The following is a 25004-nucleotide window of genomic DNA, read 5'->3' on the forward strand; positions in this document are numbered from 1 at the left end:
GCATTGTAGATGCTATATGGACATCAGTTGACCCTGTGCAGGTCAGACAATCACTTTGTTCCTTCAGAGAGGGTGGTGAGGTAACCAGCTCCATACTAACCTCGCTGGGACTGATTCTAGGGGGCTTCAACCTTGATCCTAGTGAAAAAATTTATACCAGTGTTATGGATGTCTGTGTTTGTATTTACATTTGTGTGTGTGTGTGTGTGTGTGTGTGTGTGTGTGTGTGTGTGTGTGTGTGTGTGTGTGTGTGTGTGCATACCACCTGACAGGGTCTCCTTGAAACTGCCCTCTACCCTAACACACACACACACACACACACACACACACACACACACACACACACACACACACACACACACACCCCTTCCCTGGGGGAAACCAATCCAGTGCTAGGGTGCTCATCTGTGAGGACAAGGGCTGTGATCTGGACTACCTTGAATAAGCACCTTCCAAACACAACATCATAATAAGTGTCTCTTCTTTGTCCCCTTCGATTAGCGTCATGGCTCTTGCTTGTCATCCACTATTAGTATAGCACCATAACGTTCCTATTTATTCACTATGTAGAGTCTGGGTATAGTTTTCTTCGTGCTTGATTTTGTTATGTTCCTTCCCTAGAGGTGTTAACCTTGGACTAATGACACAGAAAAACACAACTGATCTCAAAGAAAACAGTGCAATATTGGATTTGATCTCGGGGACATGATGCACTGCATTTGATTTCTGTTTAGTTTGACAACACACAACAATACAGATCAACACACAGGTGTAAAATGGACACAACTGTATTGTTATGTCAATGTAACAACAACATATCAATATATCGAAGTCAATGATCTGCTACAGCCCTAGAGTAGCACTATATACAGTGCCTTCAGAAAGTATTCAGACCCCTTGACCTTTTCCACATTTTGTTACGTTACAGCCTTACTCTAAAATGTATTAAATCGTTTTTTTCCCTCATCAATCTACACACAATACCCCATAATGACAAAGCAAAAACTGTTTTTTAGAATTATTTGCTAATTTAAAAAAAAAAATATATATATATATTCAGACCCTTTACTCAGTACTTTGTTGAAGCACATTTTGCAGCAATTACAGCATCGAGTCTTTTTGGGTATGACGCTACAAGCTTCAAGCTTCTCCCATGCTACAAGCTTCTCCCATTCTTCTCTGCAGATCCTCTCAAGCTCTGTCAGGTTGGATGCGGAGCGTTGCTGCACAGCTATTTTTAGGTCTCTCCAGAGATGTTCGATCGGGTTCAAGTCCGGGCTCTAGCTGGGCCACTCAAGGACATTCAGAGACTTGTCCCGAAGCCACTTCTGCATTGTCTTGGCTGTGTGCTTAGGGTCGTTGTCCTGTTGGAAGGTGAACCTTCGCCCCAGTCTGAGGTCCTGAGCGCTCTTGAGCAGGTTTTCATCAAGGATCTCTCTGTACTTTGCTCCGTTCATCCTTGCCTCGATCCTGACTAGTCTCCCAGTCCCTGCCGCTGAAAAACATCCCCACAGCATGATGCTTCCAGCACCATGCTTCACCGTAGGGATGGTTACAGGTTTCCTCCAGACGTGACACTTAGCATTCAGGCCAAAGAGTTCAATCTTAGTTTCATCAGACCAGAGAATCTTGATTCTCATGGTCTGAGAGTCTTTAGGTGCTTTTTTCCAAGCAGGCTGTCATGTGCTTTTTACTGAAGAGTGGCTTCTGTCTGGCCACTCTACCGTAAAGGCCTGCTTCGTGGAGTGCTGCAGAGATGGTTATCCTTCTGGAAAGTTCTCCCATCCTCACAGAGGAACTCTAGAGCTCTGTCAGAGTGACCATCAGGTTCTTGGTCACCTCCCCGACCAAGGCCCTTCTCCCCCGATTGCTCAGTTTGGCCGGGTGGCCAGCTCTAGGAAGAGTCTTGGTGGTTCCAAACTTCTTTCATTTAAGAATGATGGAGGCCACTGTGTTCTTGGGGACCTTCAATGCTGCAGACATTTTTTGGAACCATTCCCCAGATCTTTGCCTCAACACAATCCTGTCCCGGAGCTCTATGGACAATTCCTTCGACCTCATGGCTTGGTTCTTGCTCTGACATGCACTGTCAACTGTGGGACCTTATATAGACAGGTGTGTGCCTTTCCAAATCATGCCCAATCAATTGAATTGACCACAAGTGGACTCCAATCAATTGTAGAAACATCTCAAGGATGATCAATGGAAACAGGATGCACAAGAGCTCAATTTCGAGTCTCATAGCAAAAGGTCTGAATACTTATGTAAAAAGGTATTTCATATATATATATATATATATTATTATTAATTTCTAAAAACCTGTTTTTGTTTTGTCATTATGGGGTATTGTGTGTATATTTCTGAGAAAAAAGAACAATAAATCAATTTCAGAATAAGGCTGTAACATAACAAAATGTGGAAAAGTCAAGGGGTCTAAATACTTCCCGAAAGCACTGTGTATGCTTGTCTTTTGAGAGCACTTAATATTCTCTGGGCTTTGGTGGAGTGATCTCAGTGTGTCAGCCAGTCAGTCAGTGAGGTCTGGTGTCAGTTGCTGTGTAAATAAGGCATAATTCTCCCTGTCGTGTGCCCAGGGTGCCCAGGCATTAGCATTAGAGATGTTACACCCAACAGGCCCTGCTGAATTTTCAGGCTGCTTCATGCTACATAGGTTTTCCTTTCCGTATCCTGTAGTGAAAAATGTATACAGTTAGCCTACATATCGTGATATTTTTTTTGACTAAATTATATCTATACATTGAATCCCAAGTATTGATTTTAATTTTGCTGGGTAGTATTAGCTAGCGCTTGTCGGCAGTACCTGCATCCAATCCTATAGATATCCATCTTCTTTTTACATTTTGAGCCAAAATGTTTTCTCCACTTTTATTTCCGTGACTGACCAAAACTCATTTTCTCACTTGTCTCTCTGTAGTAGACATACAGTATAGTGAGCAATATGTTTGGAACATCAAATCGGAATAAAATTGCAGTATCAAATCACAATACATATAGAATCGTGAGAATCTCGAAAGCCCTGCTCTGGTCTGTCCTGTTTGGTTTAGGATGTTTATATTGCAGTATGAACCTAATTTAATTTGGAGGGATTTTGAATTGCTCTCTGGGTTTCATTGAGTGTTGGGGGGAGGTGGGTGGGAGTGTAGAAGGTTGAACATCGGCTGTTTTGGCATCACGCTGGAATTTAATTTATCCTCTCTTGAGATGGTGTTACTGATGAGGGAAAGAGGGAGCTGGCAGGGATCCTCTAAAGCCTTGTTCACACTGCAGGCCTTAATTCTCAAATCAGTTGTGTTTTTCAAATCCGTTATGGAATACTGACTGTCCAAACAGCAAGTTACAAGTGACCAAATTGGATTTGTGTGTGTTCAGACAGCAGTCTTTTGCTGCCATGTGTGCAGTGGTGTAGACTGATTGGTGGTGGTGCTCGTGCTTCCTATCACTCAGAAGATATGTATCAAGCTACGGTGACAACAATGCCTACAATGGACATTTCCCGGTTGCTTTGAATGTTCAAAATCATAGTGTAAGAACACTTTCAAAGCCTCAAACAACCTAGTTAGCTACCACATGTCCTTGTCATACTGTCAACAGAGTAGCTAGCAAGCAACAAGATATGCCAAATAACAGTCTTAAAACCAGTTGAGGTAAAATAAATCAGATTTGACCATTCAGACACAAGTCGCATGGCCTTGGAATCAGATTTATATCTGACTTCAAACCACATATGAAAATGTGGCTCGAAGTATCCTATTCCATGTGCTTTAGGGCTGTTCAGCCTGCAGGAAAAATAACAGATTCAAACCAATCGGAAATGCAAAAAAATTGGATTTTAGTCACTTCAAACTGCCAATATAAACAAGGCTTTAGCATTCGTCTGCTGTTTTCAATATTGCACTTTCTCTTCTTTACTCATTCCCTCCCCCTCCATCCATCCCTCCTGCCCGCCCTCCCTCTTTCTTTCTCTCTGTCTCTCTTTCACGCTCCCTCTCTCTTGCTCCCTCTCTCTTTCACTGTCTCTCTCCCTCCCTTCCATCGCCCTCATTCTCAGAAACTAAAGTAATTTTCTGAGAAAACCTCCTACTGTGTATACCCAGCTGTTGGCATAAGAGGAAGCCCAGTTCTCTGAATAATCAGTCTGGTACACTGATCATTACTTAGGGCCATGTTCTCTGTTTCCTCCTTCACTTGTTAACACCCTGACCAGTGTCTCCAAATACCTTGGGATTTCAATAAAGTTGGTCCAATGCAATGCATACAAGGCTATTAGCAGTTGTCCAATAAGGATGAACATGTCTGATATTACGGAAAGGAGTTGTCAGTGTGACAGGTCTATTATGGCTCATTTGTAAAGGCCAATTGTTGTTGTTATCAGACTTGCATTCATATTCAATCAGGAATTGGGACTAGGTAGAGTGAAAAAGCATGGGCTGAATTCCCCCGCAATGCGTTGCCTAGGACAACCCTTATTTTTATTGTGGAGAAATTCTGAAGAAATGAACTTTCACACACCTGAGTCTATTCTGAACTGAGTCTCTTTTCATTCACAGGTGGGTGTTTTATGCCTCAACTGTAAAATATTGTTGCCTAAAATTGGCATGACGTGCTATGAGTTTAAAGATCCAGGGCAGTCCAAAACGTGATTTTTCCTGTGCTTTATATATACAGTTGAAGTCGGAAGTTTACATACACCTTAGCCAAGTACATTTAAACCCAGTTTTTCACAATTCCTGACATTTAATCCTAGTAAAAATTCCCTGTCTTAGGTCACTTAGGATCACCACTTTATTTTAAGAATGTGAAATGTCAGAATAATAGAAGAGTGAAAGATTTATTTCAGCTTTTATTTCTTTCATCACATTCCCAGTGGGTCAGAAGTTTACATACACTCAATTAGTATTTGGTAGCATTGCCTTTAAATTGTTTAACTTGGGTCAAACATTTTGGGTAGCCTTCCACAAGCTTCCCACAATAAGTTGGGTGAATTTTGGCCCATTCCTCCTGACAGAGCTGGCGTAACTGAGTCAGGTTTTTAGACCTCCTTGCTCTCACACGCTTTTTCAGTTCTGCCCACAAATATTCTATGGGATTGAGGTCAGGGCTTTGTGATGGCCACTCCAATACCTTGACTTTGTTGTCCTTGAGCCATTTTGCCACAACTTTGGAAGTATGCTTGGGGTCATTGTCCATTTGGAAGACCCATTTGCGACCAAGCTTTAACTTCCTGACTGATGTCTTGAGATGTTGCTTCAATATATCCACATAACTTTCCTCCTCATGATGCCATCTATTTTGTGTAGTGCACCAGTCCCTCCTGCAGCAAAGCACCCCCACAACATGATGCTGCCACCCACGTGCTTCACGGTTGGGATGGTGTTCTTCGGCTTGCAAGGCTCCCCCTTTTTCCTCCAAACATAACGATGGTCATTATTGCCAAACAGTTCCATTTTTGTTTCATCAGACCAGAGGATATTTCTCCAAAAAGTACGATCTTTGTCCCCATGTGCAGTTGCAAACTGTAGTGTGGCTTTTTTATGGCGGTTTTGGAGCAGTGGCTTCTTCCTTGCTGAGCGACCTTTCAGGTTATGTCGATATAGGACTCGTTTTACTGTGGATATAGATACTTTTGTACCTGTTTCCTCCAGCATCTTCACAAGGTCCTTTGCTGTTGTTCTGGGATTGATTTGCACTTTTCGCACCAAAGTACATTCATCTCTAGGAGACAGAACACGTCTCCTTCCTGAGCGGTATGATTGCTGCGTGGTCCCATGGTGTTTATACTTGCGTACTATTGTTTGTACAGATGAACGTGGTACCTTCAGGCATTTGGAAATTGCTCCCAAGGATGAACCAGACGTGTGGAGGTCTACAATTTATTTTCTGAGGTCTTGGCTGATTTCTTTTGATTTCCCATGATGTCAAGCAAAGAGGCACTGGGTTTGAAGGTAGGCCTTAAAATACATCCACAGGTACACCTCCAGTTGACTGAAATGATGTCAATTAGCCTATCAGAAGCTTCTAAAGCCTTGACATCATTTTCTGGAATTTTCCAAGCTGTTTAAAGTCACAATCAGCTTAGTGTATGTAAACTTCTGACCCACTGAAATTGTGATACAGTGAATTATTAGTGAAATAATCTGTCTGTAAACAATTGTTGGAAAAATTACTTGTGTCATGCACAAAGTAGATGTCCTACCCGACTTGCCAAAACCATAGTTTGTTAACAAGAAATTTGTGGAGTGGTTGAAAATTGTATTGATTTTAAGAAAGGCATTGATGATTGTGGTTAGGTACATTCGTGTAACGAACGCGCTTTTTTCGCAAGTGCGCTTTTGGCCCCGTTTGGCGAAGTAGGCTGGGATTCGATGATAAATTAACAGGCACCACATTGATTATATGCTTCACAGGACAAGCTAGTTAACCTAGTAATGTCATCAACAATGTGTATTTAACTATTGATTATGTGAAGATTGATTGTTTTTTATAAGATAAATGTAATGCTAGCTAGCAACTTACCTTGGCTCCTTGCTGCACTTGTAACGGCGTTCCTCCTCCTCTTCATCCGAAGAGGAGGAGCAGGGATTGAACCAAACTGCAGCGTTGTCTTTAGACATAATGAATTTATTTAAGTGTAGACGAAAAACACGAACTTCACTTGAATACTACAAAATAACAAAACGAATGTAGACAAACCTGAACATACGAACTTACATATAACACGAAGAACGCACGAACAGGAAAAATGACTACATAAAATGATGAACGAACGAAACAGTCCCGTATGGTGCAAACAAACACAGACACGGAAGACAACCACCCACAAACAAACAGTGTGAAAACACCTACCTTAATATGACTCTCAATCAGAGGAAATGAAAACCACCTGCCTCTAATTGAGAGCCATATCAGGTCACCCTTTAAACCAACATAGAAACAGAAAACATAGACTGCCCACCCAAACTCACGTCCTGACCAACTAACACATACAAAACTAACAGAAAACAGGTCAGGAACGTGACAGCACTTGCGTAACAGGTGGTCAGCCTGCCACGCAGTTTCCTCATTGAATGCAATGAAATCGGCCATAATCGGCGTCCAAAATTGGCGATTACCGATTGTTATGAAAACTTGAAATCGGCCCTAATTAATCGTCCATGCCGATCAGTCGACCTCGAATGTAAACTTCTGACCCACTGGGAATGTGATGAAAGAAATAAAAGCTGAAATAAATCATTCTCTCTACTATTTTCCCGACATTTCACATTCTTAACATAAAGTGGTGATCCTAACTGACCTAAGACAGGGGATTTTTACTAGGATTAAATGTCAGGAATTGTGAAAAACAGAGTTTAAATCTATTTGGCTAAGGTGTATGTAAACTTCTGACTTCAACTGTAGCTCGTCTGGTAGGCTTGTGTCACTGGGCAGCTCACGGCTGTGCTTCCCTTTGTAGTCCGTTTTAGTTTGCAAGCCCTACCACATCCGACAAGCGTCGGTGTAGTACAATAGATGGGTAAAAATAAAAAAGCAGACAATTAATATCCCTTTGAGCATGGTGAAGTTATTATTACACTTTTGATTTTGTATCAATACACCCAGCCACTACAAAGATACATGTGTCCTTCCTAACTCAGTTTCCGGAGAGGAAAGAAAACGCTCAGGGATTTCATCATTAGGCCAAGGGCCAAGAGCTGAAAATAGTTGTCTTGCAATGATCAACAAACAACTTAACAGAGCTTGAATTATTAAAAAAAGAATAATGTGCAAATATTGTACAATCCAGGTGTGCAAAGGTCTAAGACACTTACCCCGAAAGACTCATAGATGTAATCACTGCCAATGGTGATTCTAACATGTATTGAGATATTTCTGTATTTCAATTAGTCATTATGGGCTATTGTGTGTAGATGGGTGAGAGAAAAAAAATCTATTTAATCAATTTTGATTTCAGACTGTAACACAACAACATGTGAAATATGTCAAGGGGTAGGAATGCTTTCTGATGGCACTGTATGCAGACACTTGCATGTGCTGCGCAGGTCGGCTCAATCAGAAATGACTAAAATGTCAAGCACGCTATATTGAATCCGTCCCCAAGTATGTGTTGTAGCTCTCAACAGACATTCTTCATCTTATAGATCCGTCAGTCTCAGAGATAGTGCATGAATATCTGTCAAATACTCATCTCATGCTATAGTACTTGTCTGCTGAGCTCTAATTGCCCAGCACCAGCAGAGTCCATTATATTCTTGATTAATGTTAATGTGTATGTATGTGTGTGTGTGTGTGTGTGTGTGTGTGTGTGTGTGTGTGTGTGTGTGTGTGTGTGTGTGTGTGTGTGTGTGTGTGTGCGTACGCACGTGTGTTGGTGTCTGTCTGTGTGTGCATATGTGTGTGTGTGTGTTGCATGAATTAATCACAGCTTTAATTTATGCTGTCAGACCTTAAATAGCACGATTTAGAGCCTTAATGATGATTATGTTTTGTAGATTCTGTTTTTAGATAATGATAGTATGGATGGAAAGGAGATGACTGATTGGATGTGTAGAAGTCAGTGTGTGTGTCGTTAAGACCAGAACACTGACATGCTTGGTGTCAGGTGTGGTGTGAGCAGCAACAGATGGTGCCCCATTCGCTTGAGTGAGAAAGTGTGTGTGTGTGTGACAGTGTGTGTCTTGTCACAGAAAATATGATTATGAAAGTGTGTGTGTATATGCTTTAAAGGGGCATAAGTGAAAGCACTGCAGTTTGGCTGAGTCTCAGCTGGCCTTGCTTGCATTATTGTTCATAGGCAGAAAGAAGTGGTTGCTCGACTGAACAGGAGGCAACTTTTTTGTTTCTGATGAGAGGGCACACATCACTCTGTCTCTGCTCTTTCACTGTGGCCATCCTAGACTGTACAGAATTGGACCACATTACATAGAGGGAAAGGAAGTAGTAGAATCGTTAGGCAGCTAAATAGCATATGTACTGTGAATATTTAGCACATGCTTTAAGAAGTTAATAAAATACCAGAAGTAAGGCCAGCAGCCACATAGTGAATATGGAGCAAACCTGCCAGTGAAGATGCAGAGTAGGATGGAGGGACTTCCTGTAAACCAGCAGAATGGGAGAATCCAATGTCCCATTTTCCAGACTCTCACGACCAATCATGTTGGCCTAGCCACGAAAATCTGTTCAAACAGTGAGAGAGAGAGAGAGAATGGCAGAGTGTATGTGTGTTGTGTGTATTGTGTGCGTGGGGGTGTGCATACGCGAGTGAGGGAGTGGAGCATCATAAGAATATGGACATTAGCAATAGCCTCTTCACTATCACCAATACACATGGCAATCATACTGCCATTGTCAATTCAGCCATCCAACTGTGGTCGCTCACTGTGAGTGAATGAGTGTGTGACGCACATTGAGGGTATGACGAAGGCTGAGCTGTTGTATTTGAAGGAGCTTTACTCTTTGTGGGGTATGCCAAGCTGAAGGTCATATTCTGTCTTTCAGGAACTGGCTGTATGCCCCCCCCTCCCCAAGTCATCTTTTGAGAACTTGTTCACCCAGACAAAAGACAGCTGCAGAAGCCTGGCGAAGCAAAGAACACAAAGACAGAACCTTTCTCCAAGGGAGAAAATGGCGCAAACCTCATCCGTCCTTGAAATGTTTGAATCCCAATCCTGGTAGATGCAGAGTGTTTACTTTTTGCACTAGTACTGTATTCCAATCTGGTTATGGGTGTCCCTTACAGAAGTCTGAATTAGTCTCATGATAATAGCATTGGTTGGCAGTGTGTCACCTGACCTCATGATGTTCTAACGTGTCAGCAGAGAAGCTCCTGAGCAGACCTTTACCAGACCTGATGACATCGCTTCTCCACTCTGTCAGTAAAGGGTTAAGCACACCTACCTCTCCTCAGGGCAGTGTGTGTGTTTGTGTGTGTTTGTGTGTGTGTGAGTGAACAAGAGAGAGAGAGAGAGTTATTGGATAAGAGAATAGAGGAAACGGTGGCTGTTTATTCTTTAGGCTGTCATACAGTGTATGATGCTGGGTCTATTTTTAGCCCTGAGATTTGAGCCCGGTTGTAGCTGTGAAGAAAGATTGCTGAGAAAGAGGATATGACGTCAGCATATGCTCCACATCCTCTTCTCACTGTCAGTCAGACTTCCTGTTGTCATGCCAGATGTGCTAACTGGGCTGCATTCAATATCACTGATAAGCTGTGTAAACATTTTGGAATAGCAATGGTTCCGAACTGAGTAAAGGGTTGCACAACCCAACAGTATAGTGACAAGGAAGATGTTTTTGTAATTGATGCATGGTTGTCAGCTCCATCGCTGATTGCTAGTCATTGTTCATCATTGTCCTGCAATATATGCTAAGACTGTTGAAGTACTTGCTGTGCTGGACATAAGGGATGGTGTTTGCTTTGTGGATCTTGTTTTATGTTCTGAGTCTGGAAGGGCATGCCAGGATGCTAGCAGGGTTGGCCCTGGATCATTATTCAGTGGTATGGAACGGAACAGGGAGACGTTTTGGAGATTTGTATTGCATTTTTGAATAGTCTAGTGTTAGAGTAGAACAATCAAAGCCTTTGAACACAAGTTGGATAATGGAAACAAAGATAGACATGCCTTTTGTGCTGTTTGACGGAGTTGACAGTTAGGTGCATTCTACAAAGGAAAGGTTTTGATTAGGTTGTTCTGTCACGGATCCCTCCGGACCATTCATTACGCACACCTGCCCCCTATTCCCAGTGATTAGTAATTGTATAAGTGTGTCCTTGGTTTACCATTGTGCTGTCGATTTATTGTTACAATGTCCGTTGGTTCGTGTGAGTACCTGGTCTATGTGTGGTTTGTCTTTTTCGTGCTATTGTGGATTGCGCAGATGATTACGGGTCTCGTCCATTGTGTTAATCATTGTGCGCTTGTGTTATTTATTCGAGGTACTCCTCGCTCTTTTGTTTGAGTTTCTACCCTGTGTTTTGTATAGTGTTTGTTTGGTCTTCGTCCCTGTGCCTTTACATGGCACGCCGTAATTTGGGTAAGAAATAAAAATAACTATTACGCATTCCTGCGCCTGTCTCCCGAATCATTCATAACAACGTGACAGAATAATCAACCCTTAAGGGAGACAGCGGGAATGACCTGTCCGACTACACTGCGACTGGTCCGTCCGGCGCCGCCGCAACTTCGGCAGCTGCAACTGGCCCGTCCGACGCCGCCACAACCGGTCCGTCCTACGCTACTGGTCTATCCAACGCCGCCGCTAATTCGGCAGCGGCAACTGGCCCGTCTGACGACAACGCAACTTCGGCCGCTGCTTTGGGTCCTGATCGACCCGCACTGCGTTCCTGTGATCGTCATCGAGGCCAGCGCATCAGGGGGGGGCAACTGTTACGGATCCCTCCGGAACTTTCATTACGCACACCTGCCCCCTAGTCCCAGTGATTAGTAATTGTATAAGTGTGTCCTTGGTTTACCATTGTGCTGTCGATTATTGTTACAATGTCCGTTGGTTCGTGTGAGTACCTGTTCTATGTGTGGTTTGTCTTTCGTGCCATTGTGGATTGCACAGATGATTACGGGTCTCGTCCAGTGTGTTAATCATTGTGCGCTTGTGTTATTTATTCGAGGTACACCTCGCTCTTTTGTTTGGGTTTCTACCCTGTGTTTTGTATAGTGTTTGTTTGGTTTTCGTCCCCGTGCCTTTATACGTCACGCCGTAATTTGGGTAAGAAATTTTTAAAAAACTATTACGCATTCCTGCGCCTGTCTCCCGAATCATTCATACCAATGTGACATGTTCCTTTGCATGGTGTGATGGCTGATACTTTGGTTTGTGGAAGGGTTTGTTTCGGATGTGGTTAATGTTGAGAAAAGTATGTGTAAAAAAAAAAATATATATATATATATATATATACTGTATGTACACTACCGTTCAAAAGTTTGGGGTCGCTTAGAAATGTCCCTGTTTTTGAAAGAAAATATCATTTTTGCCCATTAAAATAACATCAAATTGATCACAAATACAGTGTAGACATTGTTAATATTGTAAATTACTATTGTAGCTGGAAACGGATGATTTTTAATGGAATATCTACATAAGCGTACAGAGGCCAATTATCAGCAACCATCACACCTGTGTTCCAATAGCACGTTGTGTTAGCTAATCAAAGTTTATAATTTTAAAAGGATAATTGATCATTAGAAAACCCTTTTGCACAGCTTAAAACTGGCCTTCTTTAGACTAGTTGAGTATCTGGAGCATCAGCATTTGTGGGTTCTATTACAGGCTCAAAATGGCCAGAAACAAATAACTTTCTTCTGAAACTCGTCAGTCTATTCTTGTTCTGAGAAATTAAGGCTATTCCATGCGAGAAATTGGCAAGAAACTGAAGATCTCGTACAACGCTGTGTACTACTCCCTTCACAGAACTATGCAAACTGGCTCTAACCAGAATAGAAAGAGGAGTGGGAGGCCCCGGTGCACAACTGAGCAAGAGAACAAGTACATTAGAGTCTAGTTTGAGAAATAGGCGCCTCACAAGTCCTCAACTGGCAGCTTCATTAAATAGTACCCGCAAAAACACCAGTCTCAACGTCAACAGTGAAAACACGACACCGGGATGCTGGCCTTCTAGGCAGAGTTGCAAAGAAAAAGCCATATCTCAGACTTGCCAAAAAAATAAAAGATTAAGATGGGCAAAAGAACACAGAGACTGGACAGAGGAACTCTGCCTAGAAGGCCAGCATCCCGGAGTCGCCTCTTCACTGTTGACGTTGAGACTGGTGTTTTGTGAGTACTATTTAATGAAGCTGCCCGTTGAGGACTTGTGAGGCGTCTGTTTCTCAAACTAGACACTCTGGGACGGAATCAATGGAATGGTATCAAGCACATCAAACATGTGGTTTCCATGAGTTTGATACCATTCCATTCACTCCATCCCAGTCATTATTATGAGCCGTCCTCCTCTCACCAGCCTCCTGTGATCTCTCTCTCAGTACCAGGGCAGGCAGTCAGTAGCTAGACCAGGACTGAATACAGTATAGTGTTCCTCAGTACCCCTGCTGTGTTTCAACAGACAAGAGAAGAGACAGAACATTGGTCTGTTGTGGGTGGATGCCTTCAGTAGGACTAAGGATGAGAGCCTAATTTGCCTCCAGAGAAAACACACACACACACAGCGTAAGTGTGTGAGTGTGTTTGATCTTAGGGTTTTTAAATAGTAGTTTAAGCTCCTAATATCGCTGGTTTCCCTGGTGTGCTCCAATCACTTCTATTTACTCCATCTCTGGGTCTTCCGGCTGCGAGTGCTAGGAGTTCCCACAAACAACTATAACAGGGAAGTGTGTGTGGAAGTGGGAGTCAGAAAGTGTGTGTGCTGTCACTGTTGGGTATTTTTCTCTCTTTTGGTTGCTAGCAAGCAGGAAGTAGGTTAATAAGGTGGTAAGCCCAGCACAGATATTTGGTAGGAAACTAATTAAGTGTTGACCTGGACTGCTGTTGGATTATGGGATGTTGGAGGATGTGTGAGTGTATGTGAGCGTGTGTGAGCATGTGTATGTGTGTGTGATAGTGATCAGAGGTCCTCTACAGGGGACAGCTCCTAAGCTAGGCCAACAGCTGCTTCCCTAGCTTCTAATTTGCATTTCCACTTTGAAGCCTTTTTCCTATTATGTCTGCTGAGGAATATTTTACATATTATTAATGGCTTACATGTGCAGCTAACCTACCCACACTGTCATGAACATAGACACGCACACATGCGCATGTACAGTATGCGTGTACAGGCATGCACACACATGTAAGCACGCACACACACACTAACTCCCCTAACCATGTCAGCTACAGGCTTCTGACTGATCTTAGTGTACAGTGTGTTATGTATCCAAATAGATGCAGTAAAATCATTCTGTTTATTTGATAGTGTAAGCAACACTTAGGCGTCGTTCCTGGTGCTTTGAGCTTTTTGTTCCCCCACCAATAGCCTAATGCAGAGGTTCAGATTCAGAGCAGACCTTCACTGACACTGTGTCTAATGGCTGTCATAGAGGGATTCAGGAACATAATGAAGACTGTTGAGGTGGTGTGTGTGTCGTTATATGTGTGTGTGTGTCTTTACCTTTTTATATGTGTTTGTGTGTGTGTGTTTACTCTTTGAAGTCTTCATAGAAGCCTGGCGCTGTTGTTCAAAGAGTCGGCTCTTTCTATTCTCCCTTCTTTCCTCCTCTCACAATGAGGCTATGCCTCAGAGGACCCTAACAAAATGGAGGGCCACCCCCCCCCCTCACACACACACACACACACACACACACACACACACACACACACACACACACACACACACACACACACACACACACACACACGCAGCAGAGCAGAGGAGACAGCTGTGGACTAGCCAGAGGTCTCTGTCCCTGTCTCTGGCTGGACCAATGGGAGGGCAGGAGGAAGCAGGTCAATAGTGGCAGAGAGGGCCAGGAGGATCAGGGTCTCTCTGCTTAGAGGACAGGATAGGGGCAGGATAGCCCTTCAAAACACCTGTCAGTGTTTTCTCTGTACTTAGAATATTAAATAAACACGCATGCACACACACACACGTAGCTAGCTAGTTAAACAATGAACCAGGATAATCTCATAGTACTACAGTACCAATACAAACATTGTCATGGCTGTAGTATGAATCTGCAGGTAGCTAAAGCTAACAAAATTGGTTCAATGTTAGCTAGCTAACATTAGGCTATAACTAGCAATGCAAATGGATTCCTGATTCACATAATATTACTACACAGATCATACACATAATGTTAGTTAGCGAGCCAGCAAGCTAACGTTTGCTAACTAACAGTACGCTTTAACTTGCAATAAAAACGACTTTCTGACTAAATTAGAAACGTATATCTGAAAATGTAGCTAGACTCTTATCTGTATACATGGATGAATGCTTCACGTAGTTAACCATTTAACTCAATTTTGTTTAGCTACATCTCGTTTGGCCAGCGTTGTGTCAAGTCATGTTGTTGAGAAAAGTAGCAAAACTTTTGTAGTTCTCTATGGCTAACGTTATATCTTTCATGGAAAGGATTGTCAACACATACTGAACAGCTCACGTTATAGACAGAAGCATGCTACATTGCAGACCAATCCAAACTCATCTCCCGGCATATCCAACCCATCCATTTTCTCAGCCAATCATGGCTAGTGGGAAGGTTCCAGCTTTTTCTGTGGCTAAACCAACTTGGCTCGTAATTTAACAATTGTATTCATATTTAGAATAGAATACACGTTTGTTATTAAGGCACATGAAAGGTCACATATTCCAGAAGGCATTTCTACCAAAAAACACATTTTGATAAAAAATGTTTGTTTACATTCAAATGACGCTCCTGTGAAGTAGTGCGACATATGCCTAGTTTCCTGAAACGAGTCATTTATGTACAGTGCCTTCAGAAAGTATTCATACCCCTTGACTTATTGCACATTTTGTTGTGTTACAGCCTGATTCAAAATGTATTAAATATGTTTTTCTCACCTATCTACACACAATACCCCATAATGACAAAGTGAAAACAAGTTTAGAAATTTTTGCAAATTTATTGAAAATTAAATTCAGATTATTGAAATTAAATTCAGATTATTCAAACTTTGTCAAATTGGTTGCTGATCATTGCTAGAAAGCGATTTTCAAGTCTTGCCATAGATTTTCAAGACGATTTAAGTCGAACCTGTAACTCGGCCACTCAGGAACATTCAATGTCATCATGGTAAGCAACTCCAGTGTATATTTGGCCTTGTGTTTTAGGTTATTGTCCTGCTGAAAGGGCAATTTTTCTCCCAGTGTCTGTTGGAAGCAGACTGAACCAGGTTTTCCTCTAGGATTTTGACTGTGTTTGGCTTTTTCCCATAAATTTTTTTCCTAAAAAACTCCCTAGTCCTTGCCGATGACAATATGAAGAGTAGTACTCAGTGATGTGTTGTTGTAACGATTTCTCTCCTCCTCTTCGTCTGAAGAGGAGGAGTAGGGATCAGACCAAAATGCAGCGGGTTGTGAAGACATAATGAATATTTATTAACAGAACGACGAAACACGAAAACTCTTTAACAAACTACAAAACAAATAAACGACGTAGACTGACCTAAAACATGAGAACTTACAAATACACGAAGAACGCACGAACAGGTACAGACTACAAACCAACGCTACAGTCCCGTGTGGTACGAACATACATACAGACACGGAAGACAATCACCCACAAACAAACAGTGAGAACAGCCTACCTTAATATGGTTCTCAATCAGAGGAAACGTCAAACACCTGCCTCTAATTGAGAACCATATCAGGCAACACATTAAGCCCAACATAGAAACACAACACATAGAATGCCCACCCAGCTCACGTCCTGACCAAAAAACAAAGGATAAACACAATAACTAGGGTCAGAACGTGACAGTTGTGTTGGATTTGCTCGAAACATAACATTCAGGACAAAAGTACATTTCTTTGACACATTTTTGCAGTTTTACTTTTGTGCCTTTTTGCAAAGAGGATGCATGTTTTGGAATATTTTTATTCTGTACAGGCTTCAGTCTTCTCACTCTGTCATTTAGGTTAGTATTGTGGAATAACTACAATGTTGTTGATCTATCCTTAGTTTTCTCCTATCAACAGCAATTAAACTCTGTAACTGTTTTAAAGTGGAACTGACAGCATTTTTGCAACATGACATAAAATCTGTTCATATACACCTCCAGGAAGAATATTACACCTTTTTTGTACATTTTCTGACAAGAGAGATATGTTCATTATCATGTTTTCATAAATTCATAGTATGTTTGGGAATTACGTATAGTAAGGCGTTTGTGAAAATTCTATATTAATATAGAGTGGGAAAGCGGCCTCGCGTTTGGACAATTAATAGACACTGCTGTAATTAAAACCAAATAAAACATCTGTCCTGTCTGGGTGCATCATAGCCAATCAGAGGTACAGTAGGCTTATATGCAAATAAGTCATTTGCCACACAGGCCTGCCATCATTCACTTTGAACTGGACTGTGTGTTTACAGGCAGTAGTAACAGCGCAACATTAGATCATTAGAACGCATTCACCAAAAGCTACAAAATACACCTGAATGGATTTCTGCAAATATGTAAATACCACGGGAGTCCTCTTACATTTGCAAACTTCACAATCCTATTGATCGAACAACCATGAAAAGGGAGTCTCTCTCCCTCAGTTGCCTATGCACATCAACAACAACAAGATCAACAACTAATGCTAGCCAGAGCGAGATGAGCTAAAATCGAACGAGGGAACAGTAGATTAAGCCTCTCAAACTAGTTTGCCGTCAAAATTGCACTGATAAACAATGGGGAATAGTGGCCTGCTCATCCTTCTGCGCCTTGCCTGCAAATGCATGCTTGCCCCAACTCCACGTTTTAACAACTGAATGGGAACTTGCCTGCCTGCCCGCACATTTGATCGATGCCAAGTACATTTGATTGACAACTAAGAGATATGCTAACTGTGGATAAAGTGATTCACATTTCTTGCTCGCTAACCAAATGAACCTGCAGCATCTCTAGCTGTAGCCAAAGAAAAACGATATGAGTGGAAAAAGTCGGTCACTCACTCACTCATCCAATGACATGTCATCCTCCCAGCAGCTAGCTAGCTAACATTAGGCTCCGTGTTTTTAACTTGCTAAATAAATAGCTAGTTACATAAATAGATAGTCTAGCCAAGGGGTGTCAAACTTGAAAAAACACAAAGAATTCACGGACCAGACATAGCCTATTTGTTTTTACAAAAAAATGTGCAACTGCGACCCAACCTGGCCATTGTTTTATTTGAAAAAATATGGCCCTTGATAATGTCCACTTATGTACATACAGTAGGATGCATTTTAACATATTAAAACAAAAGAGATAAATAATATTTGTCCAGCCTTTGCTGCTATGCTACAGTAGCAGATATGCATAATATGCTGCGACCCAAATCAAAAAGTATTTATTAACTCCAAATAACAAAAACCTAGCTATAGGTTGTTGTAACTTTGAAACTTAAAAAACATGTTTTTCATTTGCACTGGGAAAGGGAAAGGGGGATATCTAGTCAGTTGTACAACTGAATGCCTTCAACTGAAATGTGTCTTCCGCATTTAACCCAACCCCTCAATCAGAGAGGTGCGGGGGCTGCCATAATCGATATCCATGTCTTCGGCGCCCGGGGAACAGTGGGTTAACTGCTTTGCTCAGGGGCAGAATGACAGACATTCAGTTTCTTGGAAGTTGTGGGAACGTACATTTTTTGGTTCCCATTGTATCTGGGAACGAAGCCATACGTTTCCTGACCGTTAAAACAGAAAGTTTTTAAACATTCTAAAAACAGAAATGATCATTTTACCTTTTCTGGGAACAAATATTTTTCAGTTGCTGGGAGGTTCTGAGAATGTTTTACTATGGTTCCCTGAATGTTTTCCTGGGAGGTTTTATTAATGTTCTGAGAACTGAAATTATAGGTTATTTTAAGGTACTTAAATAATGTTCTGAGAAAATGTTTCAATATGACTTTTAATAACACTGCTAGTTTAGTTTTTATTAACTGTTTTGAACTCCAAGCATAGATTTATTGTGGCACAGCGTCAGTGAGATTCAAAACGATGATCTTCTGTTTTCTATCCATGGAATTAGTCCACTGCACCACCAGAATGGAAGTAGCATGCCATGTTTTTTTTACTCATACAAAGCTGTTCAGTTTAGTCTATTCAAATTGACCCAATTTCAAAGAAAATAAGCACTCTTTAAGAACCAGGTGTGGCCAATTAGTGGAACGGCCAACACACCTGAACACACAACATAGAGAACGTTTTGTTGACGCTGAGAACGGAATGTATGTTTTTAAATAACATTCTTTGAATGTTACTGTTTTCTTATATTTTTTTATGGAATGTCTTCTTAATGTCCTGTGACTTTAAATAGAACCGTGAGGAAACCTGTAGAAAATGTTATGCTCAAGTACTGAAATTCCCACAGAAGATTGTTGTCTCTTAATGTTCTCTGAACGTTAAGAGAACATTACTTTAAATTTAACCACGAGGAAACCTGTAGGAAACGTTCATTATGCTGAAGCACCGAAATTCCCACCTAATAAACATATGTTTCATGTTATGTGCTAGCTTGGTATCCTGCACCATTCACAGAACTTTGTGGGAAGGTTGTATGCAAAATAACCATAGAACAACCTTGCTCTCACCAAGCTCTAAGAAACATATGGTTCTCAGAACGTTATGTGCTAACTGGGGTGTGTGTGTGATGTCCTCAGTGTGTCAAACATAAATAATTAAGAGGGCATTATAAGCAAATCAAACCAGCAGATCCAGTCCTCTCAGATTAAGTGATGCTTCCTTATTACAACACACTTGAATTATGGGGTTGTTTTCCACCTAATGACTGTAATTAGTACAGTGACTCACTACTATGGCCACACGTACGAACACACACACACACACACACACACACACACACACACACACACACACACACACACACACATACACACACACACACACACACACACACACACACACACACACACACACACACACACACACACACACACACACTGCTCTGGATATACTGTGAAAATCAAGACAGACACACGACAATACTCTACTATAATATATTTTCAATCTTAAATATGTTTATTTTATTCTATTCCATTCTGGTTTTATTGTTAGGAAGTTGTGCTTGTCCCTTGTCATATAGATTATTGATCATATTTATTGATGTTGTTTCCAGCTCTCATATCTGCTGGCTGCTGCACCAACACCTGTAGGAGTGTGAAGATTTGGGACAGGTGAGACATACAATACCAGTCAAAGTTTGGACACACCTACTCATTCAAGGGTTTTTCTTTATTTTTACTATTTTCTACATTGTAGAATAATAGTAAAGACATCAAAACTATGAAATAACAAATATGGAATCATGTAGTAACCAAAAAAGTGTTAAACAAATCAAAATATATGTTATATTTGAGATTCTTCAAAGTAGCCACCCCTTGCCTTGATGACAGCTTTGCACACTCTTGGCATTCTCTCAACCAGCTTCACCTGGAATCCTTTTACAACAGTCTTGAAGGACTTCACACATATGCCGAGTACTTGTTGGCTGCTTTTCCTTCACTCTGCGGTCCAACTCATCCTAAACTATCTCAATTGGGTTGAGGTCAGGTGATTGTGGAGGCCAGGTCATCTGATGCATCTCCTTCTTGGTCAAATAGTCCTTACACAGCCTGGAGGTGTGTTGGTCATTGTCCTGTTGAAAAACAAATGATAGTCCCACTATGCACAAACCAGATGGTATGGCGTATCGCTGCAGAATGCTGTGGTAGCCATGCTGGTTAAGTGTGCCTTGAATTCTAAATAAATCACTGTCAGTGTCACCAGCAAAGCACCCCCACATCATCACACCTCCTCCATGCTTCACGGTGGTAACCACACACGCGGAGATCATCCATTCACCTACTCTGCGTCTCACAAAGACATGGCGGTTGGAACCAAAAATCAAAAATTTGGACTCATCAGACCAAAGGACAGATTTCCACCGGTCTAATGTCCATTGCTCGTGTTTCTTGGCCCAAGCAAGTCTCTTCTTCTTATTGGTGTCCTTTAGTAGTGGTTTCTTTGCAGCAATTTGACCATGAAGGCCTGATTCATACAGTCTCCTCTGAACAGTTGATGTTGAGATATGTCTGTTACTTGAACTCTGTGAAGCATTTATTTGGGCTGCAATCGGAGGTGCAGTTAACTCTAATGAATTTATCCTCTGCAGCAGAGGTAACTCTGGGTCTTCCTTTCCTGTGGTGGTCCTCATGAGAGCCAGTTTCATCATAACGCTTGATGGTTTTTGCGACTGCACTTGAAGAAACTTTCAAAGTTCATCCAGATTGACTGACCATGATGGACTGTCATTTCTCTTTGCTTATTTGAGCTGTTCTTGCCATTATATGAACCAGGTATTTTACCAAATAGGGCTATCTTCTGTATACCAACCCTACCTTGTCACAACCCAACTGATTGGCTCAAACGCATTAAGGAAAGAAATTCCACAAGTTAACTTTTAACAAGACACACCTGTTAATTGAAATGCATTCCAGGAAACTAGCTGGTTGAGAGAATGCCAAGAGTGCAAAGCTGTCATCAAGGCAAACGGTGGCTACTTTGAAGAATCTAAAATCTAAAATATATTTTGATTTGTTTAACACTTTTTTGGTTACTACATTATTCCATGTGTGTTATTTCATAGTTTTGATGTCTTTACTATGTAGAAAATGTAGAAAATAGTACAAAATCAAGAAAAACCCTAGAATGAGTATGTGTGTCCACACTTTTGACTGGTACTGCACATACAAAGGCATGCACACACACAAAAACAAACACACATACAGTGCATTCAGAAAGTATTCAGACCATTTGAATTTTTCCATATTTTGGCCTTAATCTAAAATTTATTGAATCGTTTTCCCCCTCATCAATCTTTTAGGTTTTTAGAAATGTTTGCAATTGTATTAAAAATAAAAACCGGAAATATCCCATTTACATTGGTATTCAAATCTTCTACTCAATACTTTGTTGAAGTCCCTTTGGCAGCGATTATAGCCTCAAGTCTTCTTGGGTATAATGCTATAATACACCTGTATTTGGGGAGTTTCTCCCATTATTCTCTGCAGATCTTCTCAAGCTCTGTCAGGTTTGATGAGGAGCGTCGCTGCACAGCTATTTTCAGGTCTCTTCAGAGATGTTCAATCGGGTTCATGTCCGAGGTCTGGCTGGGCCAGTCAAGGACATTCAGAGACCTGTTCCAAAGCCACTCCTGCATTGTCTTGTCTTTGTGCTTAGGGTCGTTGTCCTGTCTGAAGGTGAACCTTCGCCCCAGTCTGAGGTCCTGAGCAGGTTTTCATCAAGGATTGTTATGTTATTTATTTTTATTTAACCAGGCAAGTCAGTTAAGAACAAATTCTTATTTACAATGACGGCCTAGGAACAGTGGGTTAACTGCCTTGTTCAAGGGCAGAACAACAGATTTTTACCTTGTCAGCTCAATTATTCGATCCACCAACCTTTCAGTTACTGGCCCAACGCTCTAACCACTAGGCTACCTGCCGCCCCAAGGAGCTTGCCAAAAGCATCTCTCTTTACTTTGCTCCGTTCATCTTTCCCTCGATCCTGACTAGTCTCCCAGTCCCTGCCGCCGAAAAACTTCCCCACAGCATGATGCTGCCACCACCATGCTTCACCGTAGGGATGGTGCCATGTTTCCTCCAGACGTGACGCTTAGCATTCAGGCCAAAGAGTTTCTTGGTTTCATCAGACCAGAGAGTCTTTCTCATGGTCTGAAAGTCCTCTAGGTACCTTTTGGCATGGCTTCCATCTGGTCACTCTACCATAACGGTCTGATTGGTGGAGTGCTCTTCCATTTAAGAATGATGGAGGCCACTGTGTTCTTGGGGACCTTCAATGCTGCAGAAATGTGTTGTTACCCTTCCCCAGATCCGTGCCTCGACACATTTACCACAGGTGGACTCCAATCAAGTTGTAAACACATCTCAAGGATGATCTATGGAAACAGGATGCACTTGAGCTCAATTTTGAGTCTCATAGTAAAGAGTCTGAATACTTATGTAAATAAGGTATTTCAAAAATTCTAAAAACCTGTTTTCGCTTTGTCATTATGGGTTATTGTGTGTAGATTGGGATTTTTTTTAAATTAATCGATTTTAGAATAAGACTGTAACGAAACAAAATGTGGAAAAAGGGAAGGGGTCTGAATACTTACCGAATGCTCTGTATGTTGCTCTAAGAGTTGTGTAAAGTTGGTAGAATCTTAATGAAAATGATTCACAGCTGTAATGGCTGCCAAAGGTGCTTCCACCAAGTATTAGCCCAGGCGGGTGGAGACTTGTCCAATTATGATATTTCAGTTGTATTATTTTTTCTAAATTTGGAAAATGTTTTATAGTGTCACAATGTTCGTAATAATGATTGGACCAAGGTGCAGCGTATGTTGAGTTCCACATATTTTCATGAGTGAAACTTAAGTAAATACAAAAAAACAAATAAAGAATAAACGAACCGTGACGACAATTCAGTGCGAACAGGCAACGAAACATAAACAATATCCCATCACCCACAGGTGGAAAAAATGCAACTTAAGTATGATCCCCAATTAGAGACAACGATTACCAGCTGCCTCTAATTGGGAATCATACACAAACACCAACATAGGAAAATTAACCTGAACCCCACATAGAAATAATAAACTAGACTAAACACCCCTAGTCACGCCCTGACCTACTCTACCATAGAAAATACAGTCTTTCTATGGTCAGGACGTGACATATAGCTTTCTTTAACTTTGAAAAGGTGGAGTAGGTTGTGTAGATATGTAGGGAAAAAATTGAATATAATCCCTTTTTAGATTTAAGTTTAACGCAGCAAAATGTGAAGAAAGTTCAATGGGGTGTAGACTTTCTATAGGCACTGTAGCTTGTTGTTGATGTTGGCCAATCAAGGTGACAAAGAGGCTCAATGTGTAGCAAGTGGAGTGAGAGTTCGCTAATGCAATGCAAGATGGAATAAAATTATGGAATTAAAAGTTCTCAATGAGAAGGAGTAAGCTACAACGAGCAACCAACAGGTAAGCTGTTGTTTTATCTGAATGGGGTTGGGGAAAAAGCGCAGCATGTAGCCTGAATTAGCCTAGCTAGCTATAGCAGCAGTGCTGAGGTTAAAAAACGTAAGTAAAAAAATAACATTTATTTACAATATCCGGATATCTGACAGAAATTACTATATGAATAGTGAAATTATTTAAAACCCCCATCCCTAACGCGCGCGCACACACACACACACGGCAACTTGCACGAAACATTTATATACACAGTAATGGTAATACCCATTTTCCCCTCTTGTCTTTCAGCTTTGATGCCTCCTGACCCCGACAAGCCTCCATCATACATGCTGCAGTGACCAGAGCCCCTAAAGAGAGAGAGAGGGGGAGAGACAGAGAGAAACACTAGAGAGAGAGGTGCAGTAGAGAAAGAGAAAAAAAGAGAGAAAGAAAAACCAAAATAAAGGTTGAAAGACAGTGTCTTGATGAGGGCGACTCTCCCACTTCAGCCATGCTCTTTCTTAATGTCAGATAGAGGAAACACGGTAGTGTGGTTGCCAAATTAATATTACTGTCAGTGAATTTTATCTCTCTGTTGCCAACAAAATAGTCCTACCTCCTTTGATAAAAAAGCCTATGAAACAGAAAGGAACAAGACTTGTCGGCCATAGGCCCTTTACAGACCAACACATGCTCTCCATAATGCATTACAGTACTGTGTTCCCCTTTCAGCTTTGTGTGAAGTTCCAACCAGTGTTACAGTACAGTACATAAACCTTGTGTCAAAGTTCAACTGAGAAGATTGCATTATATTGGCCTCTTATTATACATCTACAAATGTAAACACCAGCTAATATGACAATGGTTGTGGAGAGAACATAACAAAATCCTAATCTCAATTCATGTGATTTGTGAGGGGTCACTTATACACACACACACACACACACACACACACACACACACACACACACACACACACACACACACACACACACACACACACACACACACACACACACACACACACACACACACACACACACACACACACACTTTATTACTAACAGACTGTACCGTATAACCTCTAATCCCTGTGACTTTTTAGATTTTTGGTGACAGAACTAAGATAAGTCAAAAGTAGTGTATATCTGCTTAGTTTTCTATATATAACAATGATAGTATTATTTTTGACCTACTGGTCTTATTATATCTATAAATATCATATCAAGAGATGTATGTCTAATATAATAAAGTGTCTTTATGTAAAATACCTAATCCAGAGAGACTTGTCTTCTGTTTGGCCCCACACACACACCATACAC

At 41.3% G+C, this 25004-nt stretch overlaps 1 protein-coding gene across 1 annotated transcript in view; it reads left to right on the top strand.

Moving 5' to 3' along the window:
- Window positions 1–24041, top strand: part of ccdc85a (coiled-coil domain containing 85A) — a 41456-nt gene extending 17415 nt beyond the window's left edge. The window contains exon 3 of the mRNA XM_038960174.1: window positions 23992–24041. Within this exon, the coding sequence (XP_038816102.1) occupies window positions 23992–24041 (50 nt within the window). The remainder of the gene's footprint in view (window positions 1–23991) is intronic.
- Window positions 24042–25004: the final 963 nt, after the last annotated feature.

This window comes from Salvelinus namaycush, chromosome 22 (assembly GCF_016432855.1).
Source record: "Salvelinus namaycush isolate Seneca chromosome 22, SaNama_1.0, whole genome shotgun sequence".
Classification (NCBI taxonomy): domain Eukaryota; kingdom Metazoa; phylum Chordata; class Actinopteri; order Salmoniformes; family Salmonidae; genus Salvelinus; species Salvelinus namaycush.